The sequence below is a fragment of the Pan paniscus genome, chromosome 20 (assembly GCF_029289425.2).
Source record: "Pan paniscus chromosome 20, NHGRI_mPanPan1-v2.0_pri, whole genome shotgun sequence".
NCBI lineage: Eukaryota > Metazoa > Chordata > Mammalia > Primates > Hominidae > Pan > Pan paniscus.
The window spans coordinates 49398826-49420467 of record NC_073269.2 but is presented as its reverse complement, the minus strand read 5'-3'; the positions used below and the strand labels follow the sequence as shown (position 1 = coordinate 49420467).

Below are 21642 nucleotides of genomic sequence, written 5' to 3'. Positions count from 1 at the left end.
CAACACATCAGTAAATAAATATGGTGACACATACAACAGAATGTTAATCTGCCATAAAGAGGAATGAAGCTCTGATACCCACTGGAACATGCATGGACTTTGGAAATATTATGCTAAGTGAAATATGTCAGAAACAGTTTAACGTAAGTGTATAATTCCATTTATATTAGACATCAAGAATAGGCAAATTCATAGAGACAGAGTAGAGATGATAAAAGTCTAGGGTGGAACATACAGGGAGTTATTATTTAAAAGATACGAAGTTTCAGTTTAAAATGATAAAAATTTTCTAGGGAAAATAGTGGTGATGGTAATTTAACACTGTGTATGTGGTTAATTTCACTTGATTGTGCATTTTAAAGTGGTTGAAATAGCACATTATTCACAGAACTGTGAAAAATAGATTTCTATTATACCGTTCACCCAAGCTAAGGTGTTTGTTACGGCAGCTGAAGCCCATGAACACATCATCTGACCCAGTGTGTCAATGAAACGCATCAGTATTTCAATCAAATTAGCTGGAAGCTCCTGTCCCCAGGAGAATCAAAGGCCCCAAAACAAGAGCTCCAGCAAGGGCTCAACCAGCACAGGTCCCATAGGGCAGCCTCAATGTCAGGCCCTGGATGGCATGTGAGGCTACAATGATACAACCACAACGTGAAAATATAAGTATTTTTACTACTTACAGACACTAGGGAGCACTCGGCACACCTGGAGACCACAGACACAGTGGTCAGTGACCCCAGGCAGGGAGGAGAGAAGAGACCTGTAAGCGAATGGCTTTATTAAGTCCAGGGTGTTACCTGACAGGTTTCCAGCAGGGAGCTTTAATGGATGTGTTCAAAGCAAGCAGCAAACACTGGGACCAGGAGCTCACGCTGTGACTGAGAGGTAGTCACTTTAAATGTGAGGGCGAATGTCAGAATTATCAGTTTAAAGAAAGCAGCTCGAGAGAGGGGAGCCCAGCACACCAAGCAGGAGAGATGCCTCTAAGATTTGATCTCTGGACACCAACTGGAGCCACTTGAACCAGATACAGTATTGAAAACTGCCATGGTGACCAAGCCCTGCCTCTGATTTGAGGCAAATAAACTTACACCTTAAAAAATGAATGCCAAGGCAGCATGACACTATGAGCATCATGACATCCAGGGACACCAGCAGGGTGTGGTACTGTGCCCTGGAGTCAGAATCCTGGGTTCTGGTCCCTGGGAGTGAGAAAATGAAAATGACTTGTCCCTGCTCCCCTTACATTGATCTTCCCATCCTGCTGCTCCCTCTTCTGCTCTCAAGCCCATGTGCAGCGCTCAGCCCCAGGCATCACTGCCCCCAGGGTATACACAGTGCTGCCTACTGCACACAAACACAAACTCACAGAAGGTGACAAAAATCTGCGTTTGGGACATCTGATTGTGAAAGAGGGAGAACAGTGAACGTAGAGCCACAGAGACTGGGACTCACGGGGCTGGAAGGTGAAGGAGCTGTAACATAACATATGTGTGACCTCGTGTGAAGTGGAATAAAACATGCAGCCTGGCCTGGGATTGCTGCCGTTCACACTTCCCTCCCTGTCCACCAGAGGGTGACAGAGTCCCTCCCAGCCTGGAGCTTTCCCAGGGGATGCCAACCTCCCTCAGCGGAACCCACAGGCCATCAGGGTCCACCCTCGCCAGGGTCACTTTGGCCCAAGTCCTCAGCACCCTCCATGCTCCCCACACGGACTCTGTCAGTTCCTCCCTGACCTGGCGGCCGCCAACCTAACACCACTCCCCCTGCAGGTAGCTCCTGCCCCACACACCTGCTCCTTCCCTGGGCCCAGCTGAAGGCATCTCCCAGGGCAGCGCTGGTGCACGCGATGCCACACTGGGCGCTTTCCCCTTGTGAACTCTCTCCATCCTCATCAACTCTTTCTGTCACTGCTCCCTAAATGCCTGCCCCTGCTCCATCTGTCCTGTTCTCTGGGGCTTCCCAGGCCAAGCCTAGCGCTGACACAGAACAGCAGCTGCCTGAGGGCCCACAGCCTCCCCGGGAATCAGCCAGGCACCCTGTCACCTGCCTGCCCCCTGCACCCCAGGGGGCTCAGAGAGCGTGTGATGGTCATACACAGGCACCATCCGGGATGGGGCCACCTGTCCCCAGCTGTCCCTTGGGAAGACAGACCTCTCTTGTGTGCTTGCGGGGAGATGAGGGGTGTTACTGCTCTTTGCTCCCAGAACACAACTCACCCCCACCCGCCCTCTCAGGTGTGAGCAACGTCCCTCCAGAGAGCCTCTCTGGTCACTGCCTGTTCCTCCTCTACACACAGCAGCTTGGCCAGGTCAAAACCCTCAGGATAGACCCCTGGGTATGTCAGCACATGGAGGGCTGAGCCCATCATGGCCATGGCGTAAGTCGGGATGAATCTCTCCAGCTCTGAACCCCTGCTCTGTCCCAGGCTCCCCCTCCTGCATCTCAACGAGCCATGTCCCGCGGGGTTCCTGGGTGACTCCCCACTTCCTCCTGCACCACCACGGGGAAGGTGTGGTGACCACAGGACAATCAGCTGGGCAGAGAAGAGAGGACATCAAAGATGGTCAGGAAGAACATGAGAAACCCTGAGCTCCAGCTCAGCCGCCAGACCCCAGGGAGCCATAGACTGACAGAGAACTGTCCCTTTGACTATGGGACTCACAGCCCCCACTGAGCAACCAGCACAGGCCTCTCCTCACAAGAGGCATGAGAGATTCACCCTGCACACCTCCAGGACGGACAGTTTCCTCTGGGACACCCAGGTCCTGAATGTCCATCCTTGGAAGCTGCAGCCAAGCTTGACACGATTAGAGAAAGGAAGGGTCCCTCTCACCAGGAAACACACAGCTCACCCACAGCACAATGGGGTGTCACTGTGACAGGGACCTGGTGCATCTCCAGCCTCCTGCACTGAAGGGGAGAGCCAGATGGGGATGAAAGAGGCCAAAGTGCATGAATGTGCACCCCAACCCAGAGCCATGGGGACAGCAGGAGGCTGAGGCCCAGGACTCTGCTTGCCCAACCTGCAGGGTATGTGTGTGACTGTGTGGGTCTGTGTGTGTCTCTTCTGTGTGTGTGTGTGTGTGTGTGTGTCTGCACAAAGTGTGTGTTGAGGTTTGGTGAAAGAATCACTGCTGAAAAAGGCAGAGGCCTCCACAACTCCCAGGGACCTGAAACACAGACAAAAGGAAAAACAGAAGGAGGGACAAGGAGGCAGGACTGAGAGAGAAGGGGACAGAGAGGTGTCCTGGGACTGACCCCGCCCATGAGCTTGAGAATTGCTCCTGCCCCGGGAAGAGGTTCAGCACAGAAGGAGGAAGGACAGCACAGCTGACAGCCGTGCTCAGACAGCTTCTGGATCCTAGGCTTATCTCCACAGAGGAGAACACGCAGGCAGCAGAGACCATGGGGCCCCTCCCAGCCCCTTCCTGCACACAGCACATCACCTGGAAGGGGTTCCTGCTCACAGGTGAGGAGAGAACTTCCTGGGAGAGGACAGGAGGAGGAAGCAGAGTGACTGGATGGGGTCTCCTGGAGAGGATGGGGTTGTAAAATAAAAGAAGCCAGCACTTAGGGAGGCTGAGGTGGGTGGATCACGAGATCAGGAGTTCAAGATCAGTCCGGCCAATGCAGTGAAGCCCTGTCTCTCCTAAAAATACAAAAAATTAACCAGGTATGGTGGTGTGCTCCTGTAATCCTAGCTACTCGGGAGGCTGAGGTGGGAGAATCATGTGAACCCGGGAGGCAGAAGTTGCAGCTAGCCGAGATAGCGCCACTACACGCCAGCCTGGGCGACAGTACGAGACTCCGTCTCAAAAAAATAAGAAAAAAAGGAAAGAAGGCTCTGTTGATGCCTGGATAGGGGAAAATACACCAGAGAGGGACAGGGGTGAAAACAGGAAAGTCACATTGAACCGGAATTGGTAAGAGGTAGGAAAATCTTAAGTGTTCTGTTTTCCTGATTAATCATCCGGGGCCACCACATTTTGAAAAATGATAATAATAACTATATCAGATGACACTTCAAATAAAAATATAAGCAGGACATGAAACACTATCCTCAGCAAAAAACCTCAACAATTGGGGGAAAAAAAAACACCCAGGGCATGGAGGGCCCTGAGAACTCTCACATCTACAGGAGTCTGTAGCCTGTCCCAGGCACTGGGGTGCAACCAGGATCACAAAAGTCCCTGTCCTCACAGAGCTCACGCTGTCATGGGGAGGAAGACAGACATGCAAAGAGATCTAGAATGTGAGATCAGGTGTTGACAAGAACCCTGGAGGGAGCAGAGCAGGGAAAGGTCAGAAAGGGAAGACCCAGGGTCTCTGAAGGAGGTGTGAGGAAAGAAGCCTGAGGATGCCCTGATGTGAGCAGGACCTGAGGGCAGTGTGGAGGGGGCCGTGTGGACCCCTGGGGAAGAGGATTCCAAACAGAAAAATGCCAAGGTCAGAAGTGTTGAAGGAATGGGGGTCATGCTGCTGACCTTGACCTAGTAGGACAGTAGGACACACACACATACACTTACACAAACACACATGCCCGTTTTTTGTGTGTGTTTGTTTGTATGTGTGTGTGTGTGTATCTTCAAGGCTGAGGATGGAAGAGACCTTCTCAGGACACAAGGCCCCATCTTTACACCACAATACATAGGTCTCAATATTAACTGATGCTGTCTCCCCCTCCTAGTATCACTTTTAAACTTCTGGAACCTGCCCACCACTGCCGAAGTCACGATTGAAGCCCAGCCACCCAAAGTTTCTGAGGGGAAGGATGTTCTTCTACTTGTCCACAATTTGCCCCAGAATCTTCCTGGCTACTTCTGGTACAAAGGGGAAATTACGGACCTCTACCATTACATTATATCATATATAGTAGATGGTAAAATAATTATATATGGGCCTGCATACAGTGGAAGAGAAACAGTATATTCCAACGCATCCCTGCTGATCCAGAATGTCACCCGGGAGGATGCAGGAACCTACACCTTACACATCATAAAGCGAAGTGATGAGACTAGAGAAGAAATTCGATATTTCACCGTCACCTTATACTGTGAGTGCTTCCACATGATCCCTGGGTGTTGGGGGGAAGGGGTCATTTGTACTTCACACACACAGGATTGTCAGGCCTGGACTCTGCCTGTGTCACTCTCTGCATTAAGTCCCATGCTGGGGTTTGGGCATTTAGTGCAGGACACACAAAGAGGAGACAAATTTCAACAGATCAGAATTTGTTTCCGGCATCCAGACCCTGCAGACACTTGGTGCAGAGGAAGGACAGTCTGATGGGGGGACTCAGCAGGAGGAGATCAGTCTCAGCCAAGCACCTCATGCCCTCTTCATAAATTTGACCCTGAGAAAGACCCTGGAGAACTGAGTAGGGCTTGGCTTGAGGTGACCCCTGAGATACTCTCAGAGAAACTCAGCCCTAGAAGCCTCAACCCCAGACCCCTGTCCCTAAATCCTTGCTCCAGTTAAGCTGAGGAGCCTGTGCCAGTGCTGGGTTGTGGCTTCCTGGGCAGGCCTTACTGGGACCAAGAATTTACCAGCTGTCTGAGGACTGTGTCTCCTGGAGCTGTTCACCAGCCAGGGTTCAGCCCTCAGAGCCTCATCTGGGCAAGGACAGAGCTTTTTCACCTGACACTCAGAGTGGAGAGGACAGAAAGACAAGCTTTGTAGGACATCAGCCAACTGCCTTGGGAGGCTTAGGACAGTCCATAGAAAGTCTAATGTCCCCAGAAGCAGAAACAGAAGAGAGAAGATGTACCTGGTAGCAGCTTGTCCACAGGGATCTGACATAAGGTGCTTTCTCATGGAAGCAAATTAATAATAAATGCTGCTTGTGTGAAACCTCCACTGTGCCACGTATTAGGTCAGGTGACTGTGAATCATTTAACATTTATTCACAGATGGCATGAAAAACCACAGTCCATTTGCCATTTAGTTTATTTGATTGAGAGAAAACTGAGGCACAGGAAGGCAGTCACTGAACCAGAGTCACACAAACACAAAGGGGAGATCAGGGTCACATGAAGTGTGTCTGGAGCCACAGGCCCATCCTCTCCTCCACCAGAAGTGAGGGCTTACTGGGTTCCAAGGACCCCATAGTCATTTATTGGCTCAAATCCTCTCTTCTTAGGCATCCAAACCTCAGAGAAGTAAGAGCAAATGGTCAGCTGATTAGTCTGTACTCCAGAACTAAATCACCTGCCTCAACCATCAGAGTCAATGCAAAAAAAATATCCAGGCCTCCCCCTCAGATCTTAACCCCCATCACTGAACCTGAAATCCTGTGTTTCCTAAAGTGTCCATGTCACTATCATGAGAGGATCAAGGAGAGGACCTTGTTTTCTTTCCCCACTCACACCCTACACCAGCACAGGCCCAGCGAGAGACACACACTCAGGAGCGCTCACATAACGAATGAAGAACTTGAATGAAGAAATGAATGATCCAAAACCTCTTTAGAGACTGGATCTTGGATGCAGAATCCTAGGAGGTTCTAGCCACACCTGTCCCTTGTCCTTCAGAGGCTGACACCCATGTTTCATACCTCCACTACCTCTTGCCCCTAAAGCAACCCCACCTCATGTAACTCTGAAGCTCTTTGGCCACCGGAGGGTTCTCAGGGCTCCTTGGTCCTGGACTGTGGAACTGGGGGCACCTGGTCCCTGGGGTCTCTGAAGTCAGTGTCTCCCTCACTGCTCACTGCCATGGTGTCTCTGCCTCTCTCTGCTTCTCTGTGTCCCTCATCTTCCTCCCACTTCATTCTGACTGGCAAGCCCTGTCCTGCACAGCTTCTTCCCCCACCCCTAGGCCTTCCCCAGACACTGCCTCTAACTAGGCTGGCTGTTTGGTTCCCTTCCTACTAACACTGTGGCCTGGCCCACCTCCTAGGAAATAGGAAAGGTGCAGAAATCACCTGGAGTTGCCACTCCTGCCTGGCTTCATCTCCAGCCAATGTCCCCAGGTCACTAAGAGAAATATTCCACTGTATTCCCATCAAGGGCTCTTTCCCTTTGTGAGGCTAACCTATGGACAAAACCATGGGACAGGGATAGGCAGTTCCTCCATCCACTCATAATTGCCACAAGTTCTTCTGGCCTCCTGCACCAAAAAAAAAAAAAAAAAAAAAAAAAAAAAAAAAAATTATTGAAATGGTGGTCTGTAGTCGAGAAAGATTTTAATGACTCCAAGTCTGCCAAGCAGGAGGACGGATGTTTATTATTACTCAAATCAGCCTCCCCAGTGGAGCAGGGGTTAGAGATTTTCAAGGATAGTTTCAGGGGCACAGGACTAAAAAATGAGTACTGCTGATTGTTTGGTGATGGAATCATGCTGGCGGAGGGAAATGATTTGTTTGTGCTTGAATCTGCCTCCAGGTAGGGGCCACATGACTGGCTGAGCCATTAGTCATAGGTATGGATGAAGTCAGCCGGTTGCCAGAATGCAAAAGAATGAGAAAAATCTCAAAAGACCAATCTCACGTTCTACAATAGTGATGTTATCTATAGGAGCAATTAGTTACAAATTTTGTAAACTCTTACCAAATGACATCGGAGCAGTCAGGGATTATAGAAACTGTGACAACATTTTAGCAGAATTCAGTTCCCTCCTATAATCTTAATCTCATGGTCTTTCACTAGTTTGACAAAAGCAGTCCCTGGGCAAAGTAAGGGTGTTAGTTTTATGGAGGAACTATTATCATTCTTGCTTCAAAGTTAAACCACAAAATAAATTCCTCCCAAGGTTAGCCTGACCTATGCCCAGGAATGAGTGAGGACAGCCAGCCTGAGACTAGATGCCAGATGGAGTCAGCCATGCTAGTTTGCTGTCACTGTGTAATCTCTGCCCTGACTAACCAGGGTGTCAGAGGCTGGAGAGGCCTGCAGTCCCCAAAGCACATGGACTCATTTCACCCATTTCATTTGTGACTCCATCCTCAACCTGCTACAGAGCTCACATTCTCTGGTCACTTCCTAGAGACTTCTGGCTTCCTGTTAGGCATATAACAAGCTTGGAATTTGTCACTCAGTTCTAACACTAAGTAAAAAGCTGAACAATCTCAAAAGTCAACAACTCATTAAAATCCCTCAGAGATGGCTGGGTACAGTGGCTCAAGCCTATAATCCCAGCACTTTGGGAGGCCGAGGCGGGCACAAGGTCAGGAGATGGAGACAATCCTGGTTAACAGGGTGAAACCCTGTCTCTACTAAAAATACAAAAAATTAGCCGGGCGTGGTGGTGGGCGCCTGTAGTCCCACCTACTTGGGAGGCCTAGGCAGGAGAATGGCGTGAACCCAGGAGGCGGAGCTTGCAGTGAGCTGAGATCATGCCACTGCACTCCAGTCGGGGTGACAGAGCGAGACTCTGTCTCAGAAAAAAAAAATGCTGTCAGAGAAATGAAGAATGCTTTTGATGCTTACTGGTAGACTGCACACAGCTGAGGAAAGAATCCCTAGATTGAGGATGTGTCAATAGAAACTTCCAAAACTGAAAAAGGAAAGTTCAAAAAGAGTGGGGAAGAAAAAGTGGAACAACATATTCAACTTCATATTTAATATTTTGTTTTGACAATAGCAATTTTTAAATTTTGTATTTGTGGGACAACTACAAAGGCTGTAACATACACATAATGGGAATACTGGTGGTTTTGGGGGACCAGTTGGAGGTGGCCAGGTGGGTGATATCTGATGGTTTTACTGCCTGTGTCTCATACAACTGTTTCCTCATGATGATGCCATTTTCATAAGTTGGAGTTCTGCATATGGGGAGACACACGAGCCATTGGCATCTCACTTAGACTCTTCCTGATTCACACAACCTTAAATTTTAGTGGTGTTTCCTGAGCTTAAGAGAAAATGAAGAAAGCATTTCACCTACCTGTTTTGCGGTCCTCCCCATTTTTCCTAATTCTGCACAGAAATTAGAAGCAGGGAGTTCTTTCTATATTTACTAACATAACACACATCACTTCTTTTAATTTGGCCTCATTCCTCCCTTTATGTAATTGAGACACTGACCAGTTCTGTCCTTTTAACCGGACTCTCTCTCCTTAAGGAGTTGCTAATTTCCAATCACCTTTGGCATCTTTCTTTGAGCATAATGTGATCCTGCTGGAATTCATGGCACACCTAAACCTTATTTTGGTCTCAAGAGAAATACTACTACCAGCAATTGATCTTAGATGTTTGGATCATCAGTAAAAGTTTCCACTTATGAAAACATTTTAATGTTTCCTCCAAATTTTTTTGTTGTTGTTGTTACTAGAGTCAGAACACAACATGAGGTCTAAACTCCTGACAACTTTTTATGGGAAAATTACAGTATAACAAATTGAGCATCCCAAATCCAGAAATCCACAATCTGAAATGCTCAAAACTCAACACTTCTGACCACTGATGTGATGCTAAAAAGAAGTGCTCACTGGTGCATTGTGGATTTTAAATTTTTCAGATTTGGGATGCTAAACCAGTACATATATGGCAAATATTCCAAAATAAAAAAATTAGAAATCCAAAACACTTTGTTTTAACCTTTCTGCATAAGGAGCACTTTATCTGTATGAACTATAGGCATGAAGCTGTACAGGAGATCTCTAGAACCTCCTCATCCTGCATAACTGAAACTGCACACCCACGGAAAAACACCCTATTCCTCTGATCCCAGCTCCTGCAAACTACTATTCTACTTTCTGATTCATTCTGGAATCCACTGATAGGAGGTACATAGAATAGTCAAACTCAGATCAGACAGTAGAATGTCTAATGAGAGAAAGTATCTGCAAGACTTCTTCCCAAATATTGGTCTAATATCCACCAAACACATATGGTCCATGAGGGCCAGACTTCCATCATCTGTTCATGTTCACCCTTTCCACCAGTCAGTTCTGCATTTGCAAACATCCACATGCATTTCTAGAAAGATCCACATGGTCCTCACCTGCCCTCTACAGGGGGAAGGGAGCATCATGGACCCAGAACAGCGAACATGGCCTTGGTCAAAAGCTATCAGCTACTGCCTGGCCCCTTCACTCTTTGTAGGTCGTTCCTTGGACTCTGCTCTATCTTTAGAGGTCACTGGCTCAAGTCAGTCACTATGAGACACCTGGGAAAACTGCAAACTGCCCCACCTTGTGGCTCCACTGCCTGATGTCTTAACTGACCTCCAGGCTTGACTCTGGTCTCCCCTGTGTTATTTATGCTGAAGTACCCAGTCCCAGGCCAGGCTTTCCAATACCCAAAGGGTTTAAGGACAATGGGAAGTTCCATCATTCATCTCTAGGATGTCCTTGGCAAGGGAAGCTGCAGAGAAAACATACCTCAGGGGGCAAAGTAAGACTGAAACTAAGAGGATTCCAGCACTGCATGCTCCAAGTGAGGACCACAAGTTGGGCCAGTCAGGCAGTTGGAGATGGAGGGACTCAAAGAGGCGTCAGGGGCTGTGACTGCTGGTCCTGTGTCTTTCCATGACCCAATGCTGCTGCTCAATTCACACTTAAGAAAGTCTGTGCTTCTCCCACATAAAGCAGGCAGCCTCACAATCTCTGAGCTCTCAGATTGCCATGCATCTGTCTTGTAACACACACACCTGCCATGGGCTTTTAAGGACTTGGTTGGGCTGAGAGGTGGGAAATGCCAACTCTGATTGAAAAATGCCTTTGGAGGAATCAAAGGTGCCACACAGGGCAATCTTCTCTCTGTTTTCTGCACAGTGGAGACTCCCAAGCCCTACATCTCCAGCAGCAACTTAAACCCCAGGGAGGCCATGGAGGCTGTGCGCTTAATCTGTGATCCTGAGACTCCGGACGCAAGCTACCTGTGGTTGCTGAATGGTCAGAACCTCCCTAGGACTCACAGGTTGCAGCTGTCCAAAACCAACAGGACCCTCTATCTATTTGGTGTCACAAAGTATATTGCAGGACCCTATGAATGTGAAATACGGAACCCAGTGAGTGCCAGCCGCAGTGACCCAGTCACCCTGAATCTCCTCCGTGAGTATCCTCTGTTCCTCTGTGAGCCAGGCTGCCATCCCAAATACACATGGCCAGAGGCCAGGCCTCTCAGTCCCTCTCAGGTCCAAGTACGGAGACCTTTACCCCTAGACATCAAAGCTGGCCATGACTTTCTGCCCCAGGCAAACCAGAGTAGGCCTAGGCTTGATCAACAATAGGAGAAAAGAGGCTGCTGTGTCATGGGAAACTCAGGGTCCACAGCTTGTGATGGGAGAAACAGGTGAATGTCTCAGGCTCCAGATCAGTGAACACAGCGGGGATTTGGCTGGGACTTCAGTGTTGCGACTTGGCCCACAGGGTCACTGTGGCCCTTCCACAGACCAGGATTTTCCCTTCCCTCTGGCAATACCACCTATGACATTATTCTCTTTGCTCCACATGGCCTGGATGCCCCCATCATTTCCTCCTCATACACCTATTACCATACAGGGGAAGTCCCCAAGCTCTCCTGCCTCACAGACTCTCACCCACTGGCAGAGCATTCTTGGCTGATTGATGGGAAGTTCCAGCAATCAGCACAAGTGTTCTTTATACCCCAAATCACTAAAACATATAGAGGGGTCTATGTCTGTTTCATCCATAACTCAGCCACTGGTGGAACAAATCTCATAATCAAGAGGATCATAGTCCCTGGTAAGTGGATCCCTGGAGCACTGGCAAAATGTTTTCCAGTGAAGTCTATCTAGCTATCAGGGAAGAGCCACCTGCCCTCTGCAAAGGGAGAGGGAAAATAAAAAACCCTGGATAGGGAATATGTTTCTGCTCCAAAACCACCAGCTTTTGCCTGTCCCTTCACTCTTTCTAGATCATTCTTTAGACTATACACTAACAATGAACAATCTGAAAGGAAGTTAAGGAAAGGATTTCAATTCACATTAACATCAAAAGGAATAAAATATTTTGGAATAAGTTTAACCAAAAAGGTCAAATGATTATACCCTGAAAACTACAAAACATTGCTGAAAGAAATTAAAGACGATATCAATATATGGAAAGACATTTCATTTTCATGGATTGGAAGAATCAATATTGTTAGAAAGACAATACCACCCAATTGAGTTGCAGATTAAATGCAACGCCTACCAGAATCCCAGTAACATTTTTTGCAGAATTAGAAAACTCTGTCCTAAATCTGACCTGACAGGCTCTTATTAATGACTGCCACAACACAAACACGGAGAAAAAGATGCAACCAGAAAAGGTGGAAAGTTCTGATGACACAGAAAATAGCAATCAGCCTTTCTCACATCCCAAACCCTTCAAAAATATACAAGTGCAGCATGGCCAGTATGGAATTGACCAAAAACTAATCACCAAGCTAGAAACGTGGTGAGAGAAAAAAAAGGGCAAGAATATCTTTGGCTTATCACCTCCCACTTTTGCCTACTAATCTGATGCTGAAAAGAAATGCTCACTGAAGCATTTTAGATTTTGAATCTTTCAGATTTGGGATGCTAAACCAGTAAGTATATGACAAATATTTCAGAATCAAAAAATGTCAGAAATCCAAAACACTTTTTGTCCTAAGACTTATGCATAAGAAATACTCAATCTGTGTGAACTATAGGCATCAAGCTCTACAGCAGATCTCTAGAACCTCCCCACCTTGCATAACTGAAACTGCACACCCATGAACAACTTCTGATTCTCCCCACTCCCAGCTCCTGGCAAACAGCAGTCTCTTCTCATATTCACTCTGGAATCCACTTACATGAGGTCCCTAGAGTAGTCGAACCCATGGAATCAGAGAGTAGAATGTCCAATGAAAGAAAATATTTGCAAAACTTCTCTCCAAATTTGTCTCATATCCATCAAACACACATGGTCCATGATGACCAAATATCCAGCAGTTCATTCGCACACTTTCCACCAGTCAGTTCTGCATTTGCAAATGTCCACATGTATTTCTGGAAAGATCCACATGGTCCTCATCTGCCCTCTGCAGAAGGAGAGGAAACTTAAAGAACCCAGGACAGGGAACATGGTTCTGCTCCAAAGCTATCAGCTCTTGCCTGTCGCCTTCACTCTTTCTAGATCATTCCTTGCACTCTGCTCTATCTTTAGAGGTCACTGGTTCAAGTAAGTCATCATGAAACACCTGCAAAAAACTGCCCCACCTTGAGCCTCCACTGGCTGATGACTGAACTGACCTCCAGTCTTGACTCTGGTCTCCTCTGTGTTATTTCTGCTGAAACATCCAGTCCCAGGCCAGGCTGCTAAGTATCTTCAGGGTCTCAGGACCATGGGAAGTCACATTATTACTCATCTCTAGAACGTCCTTAGAAATGGAAGCTGCAGAGAAATCACATCTAGGGGGCAAAGTAGGATGGAATTTGGAAGGGGCCCAGCAGTTGCACATTCCAGGTAAGGAACCCAAGGGGAGCCAGCCAGTCAACTGATTAGGGAGGGACTGGGAGGGGTACCAGGGGCTGTGACTCCCACTGACGTGTCTGTCCATGACCCAACACTGCTGCTCAACTGACACTTGAGAAAGTCTGTGCTTCCCTAAGACAGAGCAGGCGGCCTCACAGTCTTTGAGCCCTTAGATCATCATGCATCTGTCTTGTGACACACACACCAGCTATTGGCTTTCAAGGACTCGGGTGGGCTGAGAGGTGGGAGATGCCAACTCTGATTGAAGTAAGCCTGTGGAGGAATCAAAGGTGCCACACAGGACAATCTTCTCTCTGTTATCCACACAGCGAAGCTGCCCATGCCCTACATCACCATCAACAACTTAAACCCCAGGGAGAATAAGGATGTCTTAGCCTTCACCTGTGAACCTGAGAGTGAGAACTACACCTACATTTGGTGGCTAAATGGTCAGAGCCTCCCCGTCAGTCCCGGGGTAAAGCGACCCATTGAAAACAGGATCCTCATTCTACCCAGTGTCACGAGAAATGAAACAGGACCCTATCAATGTGAAATACGGGACCGATATGGTGGCATCCGCAGTAACCCAGAATTCCTGAATGTCCTCTGTGAGTATCTTTTGTTCCTCTGTGGGCCAGGACACCAGCTTAAATCCAAACGACCAGATGCCAGGCCTCTCAGTCTCTCTCCGGTCCAAGTATAGACACCTTTACTTCTGGACATCCGAGGTGGCCATGACTCCCTGCCCTGGGAAAACCTGGGTAGGCACAGCCTTAACCAAGAATATAAGGGGAGTGGATGCTCTTGTCATGGGAGACTTGGGGCCCACAGCTTGTGATGGGAGAAACAGGTGAATACCTTAGGCTTCAGCTCAGTGAACATAGAGGGACTTTGGCTGGGACTTGAGGGTGTGTCTTGGCTCAGAGGGTCACTGTGTCCCTTTAAGAGACCAGGAACATCCCCTTCCCTCGGATGACATCACCTGTGGCTTTATTCTCTTTCCTCCAGATGGTCCAGACCTCCCCAGAATTTACCCTTCATTCACCTATTACCGTTCAGGAGAAAACCTCGACTTGTCCTGCTTCACGGACTCTAACCCACCGGCAGAGTATTTTTGGACAATTAATGGGAAGTTTCAGCTATCAGGACAAAAGCTCTTTATCCCCCAAATTACTACAAAGCATAGCGGGCTGTATGCTTGCTCTGTTCATAACTCAGCCACTGGCAAGGAAATCTCCAAATCCATGACAGTCAAAGTCTCTGGTAAGTGGATCCCAGCATCCTTGGCAGTAGGGTTTTATGTGGAGTCTATCTGGCTTTCAGAGAAGAGTCAGGAAAACATTTTTATTCCCAGCCTGTGTCCCATGGGCACAAACAAATCCCAAATTATCCTCCTGAACCCTCCCAATTTGTCTCTACAGACTCTCTTCTCCTTGTTTTTCTGTTTTCTCATGGCTGACCTTGTGTCTGGCCTGAAAAAGGTAGGGAGGGGCTTTATCAGCCCTGAGCCCTATGTGGTAGAAGAGGCTTCACAAAGGGACAAGAAGGAGAGTCCTCAAGATCAAGTTGCTTCTTGCTGTCACCGACACATCCCCTTCTGCCACGTCTTTGTTTTCTTCTACCTATTCCATGACCTACAAGGAACAGCTGAGGCTTTGAAACAAGCTCACACTTTTCCCCCAGATGAGAGGAGGAAGCCCCTTGGGTGAGGGAGGAGCAGCTCAGACTCTGCTTCCTGCTCTGCTCCAGGCTCCTCTGGTGACTGTCCCTGCCTGACTCCACCTGGGGTGGGACCAGCGTGTGTGTAGAAAGGGCCCTGGTGGCCTGTCCTGAATTTGGCTAAATGGAGCTGCCAGTTGAAGCCAAGCCTCCCCCGGGCCAGGCTGCAGGGAAATAAGAAGAGAGGGAGCCTCAGGGCAGACTCCTGAGCTGCGTCCTGGCTCTGAAGTCACCAGCTGTATGAGGCTGTGGGCACAGCACGCGGGACACAGCACGGAGGACAGTGACTGATGCAGAGCTGGAGAAATAGGGAGATTCACCCTTGGGGTTATTCATGGCAGGAAAGGGGCAGTGCCAAAAAGTGTGTAATTATAGAGAGGGTAAGACTACCAGACACTTTATATATATCTAATATAAGACTTACCATTAACTATTTCTATGTGTGCAATTTAGTGTTGTGTAACCGTCACACTATCCATTTCCAGAACTTTGTCCTCTTACCATATTAAACCTCTGTACCCAATAAACAGTAACTCTCACTCCTTCTTCCCCTAACCCTTAGCACCCATCATTCTACTTTCTGTCTCTATGTAACTGGCTATTCTAACTATCTTTTATAAATGGAATTATATAATAAATATCCTTTTGTGTCTGGCTTATTTCAGTTAGAATAATATCTTCAAGGTTCATCCATTTTGCATGATGTATTGGAATTTTATTCCTTGTTAAGTTTGAATAACATTTCAATGTATAGATACACCTCATTTGCCTACCCACTTATCTTTCAATGGACTTTTCAGTTGTTTCCATTTTTTTGCTAGTGTGAGTAATGCTTCTCTGAACATCAGTGCACAAATATTTGTTCAAATTTCTTTCAATTCTATGGGGAGTATGTCCAGAAGTGGAATTGCTGGATCAAATGGTAATTTATTGTTTAATTTTTTGAGAAACAGCCACACCACTTTTTACAGTGGCTATAACGTTTTCCATTCCCATCAGCAATGCACTAGAGCTCCAATTTTTCCATCTACTTGAAAACACCTGTTGTTTTGTGTTGCTGTCATTGTTGTTGTTTATCAAAGCCATCCTAAATTGTGTGAGGTGGTGTAGCATTGCGGGTTTGATTTGCATATCTCCAAGTATTCGTGATGCTGAGGAACTTTGCATGGGCTTATTGGATATTTGTATATCTCCCTTGGATAAAACTCTATTTTAATCCTTTGTTCATTTTTTAATTGGGTTTTTGGATGTTTGTTGTTGTTGACTTGTAGCTTTTCATGTATTCTGGAAATTAATTTCTTATCACACATATAATTTGCAAATATTTTTATCATTTCGTGGGTTGCCTTTTTGCTTTCTTGATAATGTCCTTCGACATATAAAAGGTTTGATTTTTATGAAGTCCGATTTATCCATTTTATTTGTTGCCTATGCTTTTGTTGTTACAACCAAGAAATCATTGTGAAATCCAGTATCATGAAGCTTTTCTTCTAAGAGTTGTGTAGTTTTTCTCTTACATTTAGATCTTTGATCTATTGTGGGTTAATTTTTGTACATGGTGTTAGGTAAAGGTTCCAATCTTCTTGCCCTTGGATATCCAGCTTTCCCAATATCCTTTGGTGAGAACACTGTCCCTTCCCCATTGAACAATCTTGGCGCACTCGATGAAAATCATTTGGCCATATATGCAAGCATTTCTTTCTGGGCTATTATATTTCATTAATTTCTATGTCTTCCTTTATGGCAGTACCACACTGTATTGATTACTGGGGCTTTGTAGTAAATGCTGAAATCAGGAAGTGTGAGTCCTCCAGGTTCATTCTTCCTCTTCAAAGCTGTGTGTCTATTTAGAGTCATGAGATGCAATATAAATTTTAGGACAGATTTTTCTTTTTCTGCAAGAATGCCACTGAGATTCTGACAGGAATTGTATTGAATCTGCAGCTCACTTTGGGTAGCACTGTTCTCCTAACAATATTGAGTCTTCCAATTCATGAACACAAAATGTCTTTCAATTTATTGATGTCTTCTTTCATTTCTTTCAGCAATATTTTGTAGATTTCAGGTATAATCATTTCACCTCTTTGATTAAACTTATTCCTAAATATTTTATTCTTTTTGATGTTAATATAAATTGAAATTTTTTTTCTTAATTTCCCTTCAGATTGTTCATGGTTAGTGTATTGAAATACAACTGATGTTTGAATGTTGATTTTGTATTGTGCAACATTACTGAATTTATTTATTAATTCTAATTGGTTTGTTCCACCTTTAGGATTTTCTACATATAAGTTCAAGTTATCTGTAAACAGAAATAATTTTACTCCCTCCTTCCAATTTGAATGTCTTTTTTTCAATTCTTGCCTAATTTTTCTGACTAGACCTTTCAATACTACGTTGAATAAAAGTGTCAAAAGCAGGCATCCTTGTCTTGTTCCTGCTCATACAGGGAAAGCTTTCAGTCTTTCTCCATTGAGTATGATGCTAGCATTGGGTTTTTCACACATTGCCTTTATGTTGAGGTGGTTTCCTTCCATTCTTAGGATGTTTTCATTATGAAAAAATATTGAATTTCATCAAATGCTTTTATTGATTCAATCTTATTACTGATTATAGTTATACTCATATTTTTGTGTGGTTCTAGGAGTTTCTCTATTTCATCTAGGTTATCCAATTTATTGGCATACAATTATTTATAGTACTTTCATAATCATTATTTTATTAGAATTGGTAGTAATCGCTTCATTTTTCTTTCTATCTTTTTTTTTTTTTTTTTTGAAGAGAGAGAGACAGGCTCTCACTCTGTAGGCCAGCCCAGGATGGAATACAGTGGTGTGATTATGGCTCACTGCAGCCTTAACCTCCTGGGCTCAAGCAATTCTCCTTCTTCAGCCTCCCAAGATGCTAGGACTACAGGTGCATGTCACCATGCCCAGCTAATTTTTTTTAATTTTTTTGTAGAGACAGCATCTCCCCAGGTTACCTATGCTGGTCCAAACACCTGGTCTCAAGAAATCCTTCTGCTGTGACCTCCCAAAGTTCTAGGATTAAAACACGACCCACCATGCTCAGAGTCCATTTTCATTTCTGATTTTAGTAATTTTAAACTTTTCTTTTTTTTCTTAGTCAATCTAGTTAATGGTTGTCAATTTTGTTGATTTTATTTTGAAGAATAAACTTTTGGTTTCATTAATTTCCTCTATTCTGTTTCCATTCTCCATTTTATTTATATCCACTCTACTCTTTATTATTTCCCTCATTCACTGTGCTTGGGTTTAGTTTGTTCTTCTTTCGTATCCTGAAGTATTAAAGTAGGTTGTTGACCTGAGATCTTTCTTCTTTTTTAATGTAAGAGTTTACAGTTATAAATTTCTTGCACAAGACTCAACTTCTCTGAACCTCTGATTTCTTACCTGAAAATTGCAATGAGAGTACTTTCTTCATACCATTGTTTTAAAGGTTTAATGCAGTCAATGAAACAATATGCCACACACAGCGGAACCAATGTCAGCTGCTATATTACTACCATCATCATTAGCCTTGAGGTCAAATAGTCCTAGAATCAAATCTCAGATCCACCTGTCACTAGCCATATGACACCAGGAAAGTTTTTACACCATGCTAAGCTTCTGTCTTTTCATCGGCAAAATGGAAATAATGTCTACGTGACAGGGTTATTGTGTGGCTTAAATGAGATACAGGTAAAGTATTGAGCACAGGGCCTGGCACATAGGAAGTGCCCCTCAACAGTACCTACCTTTTTCCATATATATGGAAAAAGAGGTAACACATAAAACACTAGGACATGGTTACTGACTACTTGTGGGAGAGAAAAAAAAAAGCTAAGTGCAAAGAATCAAGCCTGGTATGTTAGTTTTTACCAACTGAGATGCATCCAAGATGGGATTAGACATACAAGGTAATTTATCAGGGAAGACACCTGTGAGGGAATGTGGAGCTGGCATGAAGGTAGTATGGGAGAACCCACAGAACACTATGCAGAGCTGATTCCTGTGAAAAAGAAAGAGAAAGAAGTTTTAGGTACCAATGCAGTTCTAAGAGTATTTGCAAGGCTGATGGGGAATCCTCCAACCAGTCACCCATTAGAGTTAAAGAGAGCCTCAGAGAACTAGGCTTGCTTTCACACCCTTCCTGGGAGCCTGTGGGAAAGAAGCTTTCTGTGTAAAGGAGGTAGTGAATTTGAAATGCACTGACCTGGGCCTTCTGTCAATCAGGTCCCTGCCATGGAGACCTGACAGAGTCTCAGTCATGACTGCAACAACTGAGACACAGAAAAAGAACAGGCTGATACCTTCATGAAATTCAAGACAAAGAAGAAAAAAACTCAATGTTATTGGACTAAATAATCAAAAGATAATGTTTTCATAATTTTTTATTGGAAAATGTGCTGATTCTTTGAACGTTTTATTCTCCAGATTTATGAACTTTTTTTCTTCAGCAATTGGTAAAGTATACTTTTGTAAAAAAAAATTGAAATATTTGCTTTTGCTGTCTATCTGAATGCCCCAGAATTGTGAAACTATTCATGAGTATTCATAGGTTTATGGTAATAAAGTTATTTGCACATGTTCCGTAAGAATCTGCTCTCTCTATAACAGGACACATTTGAAAACATTGGTTATATTACCAAGGCTTTGACTGGGATGTTATATTTGAGAATATACATAGAATAAACCCATAGGGAATGCAGGCAAAGTCTGAAGTGGGCCTTGGGTTGGCTTCCTAGTCTCAAGAGGTTTTTGGAAGTTTAATCTGAGATTCTTATTAAAAACTTCTAGCAAAGAGAAGTTTAAAAAGAGCCTCTATGGTCCACGGCTACTCTTGCCGCACTTAGGTAAAAAATCTGGGCAAGTTCGGTGAGACTCAACCTATTTTGCAAGCAAATTCATCTTACTGGAATTATCTTTGGTAAAAATAGAGACTTCGATAGAGAGAAAAACTAGCTGAAAAGAAAAACTGTAGTACACCTGTTACCAGATTGAACCACTGTTCATTATCTTTGAGTATTTATAATCCACTGGTAGACTGGACTGGACCCTGAATTCTTTTAGTTCTTCCAAATCAGTTTTCTCCAATGAAATCATTAAGAACAAGAGCGGCTCTGTTCCTGAAGCCATATAAGGTGGAGGTGGACAACTCAATGTAAATTTCATGGGAAAACCCTCGTGTTTGAGGTGGGGGCCACTAAGAGCTCACCAAATGTTCAACACCATAACTTAGAGACACTCAAACTGCAAACCACGACAAGCTGATGACTTTACACTGTGGACAGCTTTTCTCAAGATGTCAGAACAAGACTATCAATCATGATGAGACTCTTACCTCTGTTAATTCGTCTTTGCTTCTGCCTGTCTCCTTTGCTTCCCAGAATAATGCTGTACTTAGGATTTCACCAGAAATAGCCTCTGAGAGTAAGTTAACAGTGTCAGATATATCATGTCAACCACACTTCTTTTTTTTTTTTTTTAAGATGGAGTTTCGCTCTTGTTGCCCATGCTGGAGTGCAATGGCACAATCTTGGCTTACAGCAACCTCTGCCTCCTGGGCTCAAGTGATTCTCCTGCTTCAGCCTCCCCAGTAGCTGGGATTACAGGCATGCACCACCATGCCCAGCTAATTTTGTATTTTCAGTAGAGACAGGATTTCTCCATGTTGGTCAGGCTGTTCTCGAACTCCTGACCTCAGGTGATCCGCATGCCTCAGCCTCCCAAAGTGCTGGGATTACAGGCATGAGCCACCACACCCAGCCCACACATTTTTACATAACAAGAGATCCTTTAGTCCACACAAAGGCTGACATTAGCTGCATCTGTAACACAACTTTTTCCTCAAATGTATGGAGATTTTTTTAGGCTTCCACTTCTATACTTGCCTATTCTCACTCCCTGTTTTAATTTAATATAGACATGCAATGCTAGATAATAGAATTGCTCTCTACCAGCTGGACAGCGGGGAGTCTGTGCAGTTTCTGACACTTCTTGTTGCACATGGATAAATACATCGGGTATTATAGAGACTCAGTTGTAGAAATCAATAAATGTGCTGCCTGGTTAAAATGACTAGACTCTTCTGGCTTCTTCTTTGATCTATCCTATTGTAGTTGGTTTGCATCTTGCCTAAGGTGCATATTCCAAACTCTTGATATTTTCCTCCTGATAGTCATACTGGTATTCTCCCTCATGTGGTGCAATCTACAGATGTTTTTATTTCTGTGCAAATATTTGTGTGCAGCCATTCTTCAAATATCAAACAGTTTCTCTTGGGCTGGAATTACAAAAACTCAAAGAAATGTGTGATTTATGGGCTGGGTGCAGTGGCTCACATCTGTAATCCCAGCACTTTGGGAGGCCAAGGCAGGCAGATCACAAGGTCAAGAGTTCGAGATCAGCCTGGTCAATATGGTGAAACCCTGTCTCTACTAAAAATACAAAAATTAGCCAGGCATGGTGGCGTGCACCTGCAGTCCTGTAGGGAGACCCCCAGAAACTACTGCTACAGAATAAAAG

General features: G+C 45.0%; 1 protein-coding gene across 4 annotated transcripts; it reads left to right on the top strand.

Moving 5' to 3' along the window:
* The first annotated feature begins 3076 nt into the window (after nt 1–3076).
* Nucleotides 3077–20173, top strand: PSG9 (pregnancy specific beta-1-glycoprotein 9). 4 transcript variants are annotated; one of them, XM_034946119.3, is made up of 6 exons: nt 3077–3478; nt 4697–5062; nt 10724–11002; nt 13726–14004; nt 14405–14659; nt 19351–20173. In XM_034946119.3, the coding sequence occupies exons 1-6, from the start codon at nt 3415–3417 to the stop codon at nt 19386–19388; spliced, it is 1281 nt and encodes a 426-aa protein (XP_034802010.2). In that variant the 5' UTR covers nt 3077–3414; the 3' UTR covers nt 19389–20173. The 4 variants fall into 4 exon arrangements, with proteins under 4 accessions (XP_034802010.2, XP_034802012.2, XP_063455660.1 ...); XM_034946121.3 differs by lacking the exon at nt 19351–20173 and adding an exon at nt 18077–19293; XM_063599590.1 differs by lacking the exon at nt 10724–11002.
* Nucleotides 20174–21642: the final 1469 nt, after the last annotated feature.